We start from the raw sequence: 8,124 nt of genomic DNA, 5'->3' as shown, positions 1-8,124 counted from the left end.
CAGTGTTTCAGGTTGTCACAGTAATACAAATGCTAACATATATATATATAAAAAAACAATACAATTCTATATTACATTCTTCCACTATCCAAAATAACAGGTGCAGAGCTTCAAAGCACAGTGTCACACTTCATGTCATTTTACAACACTTGTAACCTCACCAGGATGGTCCCTTTTTTGAGAATCTTTAATCACACCAGTATTCCTAAGATACTGCTCAATGTCAACAGGGTACAAATTAAAATACTACTCAAGAAAAATACATATTCTCATATAAATAACAATGTTTTTGATTAGAATATGCTTTACAGCTACACTGTAAGATTACTAATTGTAGTAGGATGGAAGAAGTCAGTCACATTCATTGACAGGACAATTTATCACAGGGTTAATTTACCACTACACCACAACACTACAGGTTTATAATTTTTCCAATTACCTTGTTTGGTCAGCCCAAACCGATGTTCCCAAATAGTCTGAAAATATCCAATGTACATTACTTAATGTTGAAAAGAAAGTTCTGCAGTACATAAAATCTACCTCTGTGCTTCTGGGTGGAGGTTTTCCAAATTGGATGCACAAACTAGAGTATCTAAATTCACTGTCTTAGTTTCAGGTGCACCAAATACTATGAAGAATAAGAAAAGAGGAAAGCATATAACCATAACCATAAAACACATAACTGTTTCAGCTTTGGTGGAGAACAGAAAGATAAGAAGTTAATAGGTATTGACTATATGGAGCTACTGAAGTTGTTTGAAAACCCATTGTCTAGATTCAGTAGGTATTTCCAGACAAATATTTCATTTAGTTATGAGTAACTTTAAATCAAGTACCAAAAGCATGTTTTAATATTCATCCCACCAATATTTCTCAAAGAGCAAAAACATGACCACAAGTAGCAACATGATATAAAAATCTATCTAAGCATATTTGTTATAATACTATACTTTAAAAAAATAATAATTCATATATCCCATCTTTTACCAATTCCATAGGTGCTTTCAGTGAAACAGGAAAATGTTAACAACATACTGAAGAAAATTCAGATTCCTTCTGATGCCTTCAAAAGGCATCCCTCCAAAAAGTTTTGTTTGCTTAGGGTTTTTTTTATTAAGAATCTTGTGTTGTTCCTTGAATTAGGTGTCGAATCTTCACAGCATCTTTTTCTATAGTTTCATTTTTAGGATCAATCTTGAGAGCTGCTTCATAATCCTGGAGACCTAAAGTGGATACATCAATAAGAATGTCAATCAATAATGCAAAAGCATCCTCTTTAGCAACTAACTGGAAATAACTGCTCCCTAGTCACGTGCATAAAGTATTGATCTTGAGTTTTGCTATTGAGCAAGATGGAATCAGAATGACATTAGGTTTAACTTTTGTCAGTAAATACATGTATATTTTGTTTATATTATTTTACAAAACATTTTAGTGGAAATGCTTTACTACATAAACATTTTCAGGTATTGAAACATGAAAACAGAGCCTCTTCATTCATTTAAATACACACATATATATATGCACACATGCATGAAGGAAGCGTTTAAAAGTGTTCTACAGAAGGGAGAAAAATTGAATGACAGAATCAAAGTCCATGAAAATGAGAAAAAAAAGACAAACTGTGAATACTAGAGCTTGTGGGGGGGAAAGCAAACCATGAGTACAGTAAAATTTGTAAAGATTTTCAACTGAAATTGCAATCAGCCAATAAATTAAAAAAAAAAAAAGTAGTATAAAGGCTGGTAACAAAGACAGACATAGGTTGTATAAGGCCTCCTTTAATGTCCCTCCTGAAAAAATGAAGGTATGAGCAGTTTCATTGAGCTAAACAAAATTACTCATACGTCACTATAAATCCATGTGCATGTTGTCACAAAATTAAGGTCTCACCTTCAGTATATAATTCCAGCTGACAAAACGCTGTTCCGCGTCTCACATATGCTTTTACTCGAGCATTCTCATTATCAGGAACAGGTGGTGTCAGCAATTCTAGTGCCTTCACAAATGAAAACACCCAAAATATTTAGAGGTAGGTTTTCCATACGTTGGGGTTTTTTTTTCTCATTTACACACACTTCTCTCACCTAATTACTGTTATTATACAGTAACATAATAACTATTCAAATAGAAATAGAAAGTAACTATTCAAATTTAACTACATGGCTTGTGAATGTAGTCATTAAGATTTGTATCTGTCACCTCGCAGTTTGCTAAATACAGCATCATTGCCATTGCTAAAACCTGACAAATATTGTTAAATGTTTATTACAGTCAAGGAATGTATTTTATTTTCATACATGATATTATATACCATGCTAAAAAAAAAAAATCCTAAAAAAAGGACACGTATTGTACCAGTAGTTACTAATAAAAACAAGTTTCAATCCTCAAGTATTTGTTAGTTACAACTAATAGAGACAACTTTCTCCGAATTATTCAGGTGCCATTTGAGGTCCTCTCTCATTGCACAAATAATGGCTGCTAAAACATTGAGATGATACAGCCTTTTTTTAAAAATGTCTGGTTTGTTGGGCTTTAAGATATCCTTCTCATCACCACCACCTTTTTTTTTTTTAATTCCCACCAAATAAAGACCACCACAACATAATACAAAAGGTATCTGTGTATATTTTTTTCTTCTGCTCAAAATGTCTTTTTTTTCCAAGTGTATATATTGCTATAATATTTTACCCATAAAGGAACACGTACTGAATCAATATGGCAATTTGCCCCAAATGTGTGGGAGCAGGGTTTGGTGGTTTTTGTTGGTGCTGTTTTGGTTTAAGTTTCTGAAAGTTCATTGATCAATTTCTATGAAATTTTAATATTTCACCATGGCTTCATTATACCACTTTTGAATTTAAAAATTGTGAATCGCACTAATAAGTATTTACAGATCTGCTTGAAACAGAAGCATCACAGTAATAAATCACAATCATGTATAAGATAACAGTCTGAGAACATATATATTTATACCTTAGAGGAATCTTCAATAGCTTTATGTAAATTTCTCAGTTTAAGGTGGCAAGCAGCACGATTCAGATACAGTAGGGGAAGCTTATTGTTGAGCCGCACTGCGAGGTTATATGCATTTACAGCTGCAAGATAGTTTCCCGTTGCAAACATTTTGCTAAGTATAAAACAAAAAGCGAAACATGTACTTTAAACAAGGTGATAAATCACAAAATAAATACCTACTTACTGTTAACAATTCATTTGCAAAAATTTGAAGTTTTATCAGCTTTTCCTTGGAAATGGACATTTATAGCCTTTCCTGAGAACAACATAGCTGAAGTTCTGTTAAACTTGATCCTGACAATATAGCATATAGACACACAACAAAAATAGTCATTGCTTAAAAAGCAATGAAGAACAGTAAGAGGTGGAGACATCTATGTAGACACAGGACCAGTTCTGAAAGCTATGTATCTGGTTAGGATTGCCTAATCAAACCTTTCTGTGTAACACAGCCATATAAACATACCAATATTTTTATCATCAAATTCCTAAAGTTTGTTTCAGACAGGTGTTTAACCTCTCAATAAAAAGCACAAATGAAAGGAAATCCACCTAGGTATAATACTGCACTGACTTAACTGCCCTCATAAAAGAACATGCATTATGTGTTCACAGAGATTTGTTCATCATGAGCTTCAGGAATTGCATCTCATGACTTTACAAGATTCACACCTTGTACGCTGTCAATAAATTCTCTACTATATAGATATTCACCATCTATGTCTAGGATAAATAGAAAATATCAAAACTAAACAATAGACACACACTATATAACTAATATTTCGTTTTAAATGCATCTTCAAATGAAATTTAACTTACTTTCCTTTGTCTTTTAACCAATCTGGATTCTTCTCCTCTTCTTTTAAATCCTCCAGCTCAGACAAATCAGCACTTATTGTTCTTCGAGCTTCTGCTTGTTTACGTAGCCACTGTAAATATACAACGGGCAAGTGTCATTTCTGAAGGAAAATTCAAATCCAAAAAAGAATTTTGTTTCCATAGAATCCTTTTGATAGAAGTAAGTGAATCACTTTGCCACATATTTTGGACAGAGAGAAATATTTAATAATGTCAGATACTAAAAACTTCCAGGTTTCCCCAAATATTTTATTACTAAGTGAGAAATAAGGTTAGTGCATCACTAATACATTTTTGTTTGCTTGTTTTCCAAAATTACTCTTTGTGTTCATTCAATAGAGCTCAAAAGAGCTAACTATGAGCTTCTTTTTAAAAAGACAGAACTTAAACAATGTTAAATATGAGTAAAGATATTTCAAATTTTATATTTCAAGGAATTCAATTAATATTGCTCTTTCACACACACCCCCCAAAAAAGGAACATGGTATTTACTAATTTGCACAATCACACGCTTAGTGAAAATAATTTTTATATAAAAGTGTTTCTTTAAATCTTAATTTAAATAAGACCGCCTTCCTTGGAAGATAAGACTATTGCACAGGTAACAGTCCTTGGCACAGATAACATTTTTGTCAACTTACTGAATACACAGTAAATAATTCACCACTCTGGAAGACAGTAGAAGCATCATACCAAAACAGAGAGCAATCCTTACCTCCTCCTCTTCTGCGATGCGAGATTCTCGCAGAGCTGTAGGAAACGCTCGTGATGTAAAGTTGATTTTAATTGTAGCAGCAGATCGAGGAGCTGGTAACTGTTCTTCCTTTAAATTTTCTGAAAACATACTGTAGGAACCATGACCTATGAGGAGAATTGGAGTACTAGAAACGAAAAATGAAGCAAAAGGGATTTTTCTGGTTTTCTACCAAAGTCCAAAGTACACCTAATGTAGAAATTCTGCACATTAGAACTAAACCTCTAATAGTTGGAGAAAGATTTAGACTTGCTCTTTTGAAAGGAAGATTTAAAAAAAAAATAAAAATCTCTGTTCTTGCTGTATCATGCCATCTATTTACTGGGTACATTACCTGTCACAAATGAACTTAAATTTGTCTTACATCATTGTCTCTGTCACTTGTATGATTCTCTGACAGGGCAATGCTAGAGCTAAAACTAACCTTACTAAAACAAACAAACATAACAAAAATGAAGTATTTTCTGTTGTTTTAGTTCCCTGAATTGGCTCTCTGTGGGGCCAAGACATGGGATAGAGCAAAAGGAGATTGCATATTTCTGTGAAAACCAGCAGTTAGGTAACTTTGCGTAACAGGAACTCCACCCTCAGGAAGTCTTCGTTACACTGTCAGAAAGGCTTTCTGGTTTTACTTTTCTAAAGCTTAGAACAAAACTCACCCTTGTATTTCCAACCACCCTCAGGAAGTCTTCGTTACACTGTCAGAAAGGCTTTCTGGTTTTACTTTTCTAACGCTTAGAACAAAACTCGCCCTTGTATTTCCAAAGATCTAAATGAGAGCTAAGAACTCACGTGCTTTAGCTTAATAAATTGGCTGAAGATAAAGACACTAAAACAACTGCAAACTAAAATAATTAGTTCAGTATTGTGGAGACAAAGATAAATGATGAATTACAAACATCTAGGAATAAAGTTACACCCAAACTTTAAAGAATGATAAAATATACTCCAATAATACAACCTTTAGTAGGTTTGAGTCCCATCTTAGAAGTTCCTTCATTAGGAATCCTAGTTTTGTTCATTTTTTCCTTTTTCTTCTCCTTTGATTGTTCTACTTCTTGATATAGTTCCCCTTCTTTTTGTACCCTCTTTTGTTTCTCAGCATCTTTTTGCTGTTTCTTCCATAACTCCAACTCCTTAGTGACTTTCTGCCGCTCCTTTTCTTTCAGATTTTCAATTCTTTTTCTTTCTGCCTCTTCTAGCTGTTTGAATGAGAAACCTATGAGATATGTAACATCTGATGATAGTAAGATGACTAAGAAAAGCTACCATAACTTTACCAGTGTCGCATCCCAAGCCTAGCATCATCATCAATATGATCATACAAGAAGAGGTATGAAAGATGCTTAAAAAGATTTCTGATTAGCTTTTAAGGGTTGTATCTTTTAACTATTTTTTTTTTAATCAGCATTTTTAACAGTGCCAAATGACTAAACGCTTACAGTGGTGCAAAGGCCTCAAAAGATTACAGTTTTGCCACATAGTCTTCTTTCAATTGACAAAAATCTGAGCTCCTCGCCAAAAATTTTCATTAGCATTACTAATGGAAAATGGCAACTGCTAAGTAATTTTTCTGTACCATTTTCATAGTTGGGAATAGATATGTTTTAAGTACAAAGAAGTAACAAGGTTCACCAGCACTGTAATGAAAATGATTTTTTTTTTAAGGTACATTTAACCAAGCAACTGCCAGATTAGTTGGTAATTGTTTACATGTATATGTCGTGTAAAGTTCCTTCTAAGCTTACCTTCATTGTGGCCTCCAAAGCATATTTTTTGTGTTCCTGTTTTGTAACTTTTTTTGCTTCTGTCTCCTCTTTTGCCTTCTCATGGGCTTTTAGAACAGCATTCTCTCTTAGATATTGCAGTTTCTCCTTGTCAGCTTAAAAAAACAAATAAAAACTATTTTAGTAATTTAAGCCCGAAGTTCTACTGTTACATACTATATTCATAAAAACAGGATTCCTTTTGCTACTTTGTCTGGGAAAATGCAACATGGTTCAAATTCCACAAAGTAGTCTCTATCAAGCCCATCTCTAAAAAAGAAAACCTAAGATTCGATTACACACAGAATGTAAGTTTTACAAGAAACATTGTTTTATTTTGTGCACACTAGAGCAAGTAGTTGTTCTTTGTGTTTCCATATACTTGCTATTTTTACAATGAACAACAAGGTTTAACTTAGCAGATAGCTAGCAGCAGAAGTTTCACATTGCTTATTATAGTTTGTAAAGTTTTGGCACAGTTTGGGTTTCTTACATGCCACTTATTTTTCACAGTAAAGAACTTACCATTTGCTAGAGTGAGGGAATCCCACATGGCCACTTCTTTTTTATGCAAAGTGAAGAAAATGATTCCATTTCCAATCTTTGCTGTGCTATTTGTGTCATCAATAGGAGCATATAAAATGGCTTCAAATAAAAAGGGAGGGACGCTTACCTACAAAAATATAATTAATTTGTACTAATATTTACAAAATCTAATCAAATCTCACGTTTTCAAAATACTCAGTGCAAGCATACAGTAAACCTCAAGAAACACATGCTATTGCCAAAACTAATGCGCTTAGTATGCAGTGTGGAGATAATATATTTTATTAGACCTGATAAGAGAGATTGAAAAAGTTGGTTCTTCAGCACCGCAACAGAAGCCACGGATCTCAAATTTAGAATTATTATTCATAACATAAGCAGATGTGTATAATTCAGGCCATTTAGGAGAGAAAAGGCAGCTGGGACCTGCTAATTAGCAAGAGCATTAGTATGGGGAAGAACCAACAGTGGTAAAGCCGCTGCCTCTAGCGGGATATATATTTAACAGCCTGCAGCATACAAAGGGACGTTATAGATGAAATATTCTGAAAGATTATAAACTTGACAGCGCTGCCATGATGTATTAAGCGTGTACTTCTTAACAGAGCTACAAAGTAACGCCAAGCCGCAGGCCCAACGCATCTCAAGGCGGCGCCAGCGCACGTCAGAAGCCCCCTGAGACGGTGCGCGGCCGCCCCACCTTCAGGTACTGGTCAGTGCAGAAGATGTTGGCGGGGGTGACTCGAACGCCGCGCAACGGCAGCGAGAGGTACACGGCGGAGCCGGTCTGCCGCCAGCTGTACTCCCGCAGCCACACCGGCATGGCCGCGCCGGTTACTACGGGCGCTCCGCCGCCGTTGCTAGGGGCAGAGCTCCCGGCGCTCTGCAGGAGCGCTTCCGGGTCCCCCCCCGCGCTGCCCCCCGGAAGGCGCTGGCAGGCCCAGCCCCCGGCCCTGGCCAATGGCGCCCCGCGCAGAGCACGCTGGGAGCTGTGCCCCGCCCTTGCCCGAGGCGGCGGGGTGTGAGGGGGCGCCCCCGGCGCGAGACGAACCTGAGGCGAGCGCAGGCAAGAGGCGGCAGGGGAGGTGTACACATCCCTCCTGTGCCATTCGGGGTTTCACAGACCTTCCTCCACTCTAGGAGATTTTTTTCCTAGAAAGACCCTTAGCTCGCTTACA

At 36.1% G+C, this 8,124-nt stretch overlaps 1 protein-coding gene across 1 annotated transcript; it reads right to left on the bottom strand.

Moving 5' to 3' along the window:
* Positions 1–250: 250 nt before the first annotated feature.
* DNAAF4 (dynein axonemal assembly factor 4) lies at positions 251–7,850 on the bottom strand. The gene is made up of 9 exons (XM_010298499.2): positions 7,647–7,850; positions 6,926–7,073; positions 6,383–6,516; positions 5,596–5,836; positions 4,596–4,741; positions 3,841–3,950; positions 2,980–3,133; positions 1,894–1,999; positions 251–1,223 (listed from the first exon to the last, which is right to left on the bottom strand). Exons 1-9 carry the CDS (start codon positions 7,767–7,769, stop codon positions 1,114–1,116), a joined length of 1,272 nt encoding a protein of 423 aa, XP_010296801.2. The 5' UTR covers positions 7,770–7,850; the 3' UTR covers positions 251–1,113.
* Between the last annotated feature and the right edge of the window lie 274 nt (positions 7,851–8,124).

This window comes from Balearica regulorum, chromosome 12 (genome assembly GCF_011004875.1).
Source record: "Balearica regulorum gibbericeps isolate bBalReg1 chromosome 12, bBalReg1.pri, whole genome shotgun sequence".
Taxonomy (NCBI): domain Eukaryota; kingdom Metazoa; phylum Chordata; class Aves; order Gruiformes; family Gruidae; genus Balearica; species Balearica regulorum.
This window is presented reverse-complemented; position numbering and strand designations above follow the sequence as displayed.

Excerpts from the sequence above, each read along its gene's own strand:
- DNAAF4 (XM_010298499.2), bottom strand. The coding sequence starts at position 7,769 with ATGCCGGTGTGGCTGCGGGAGTACAGCTGGCGGCAGACCGGCTCCGCC. Across the intron at positions 7,074-7,646 it reads GCACTGACCAGTACCTGAAG|GTAAGCGTCCCTCCCTTTTT; the intron begins GTGGGGCGGCCG and ends ATATTTTTGTAG. Across the intron at positions 3,951-4,595 it reads GCATCGCAGAAGAGGAGGAG|TGGCTACGTAAACAAGCAGA; the intron begins GTAAGGATTGCT and ends GTATATTTACAG.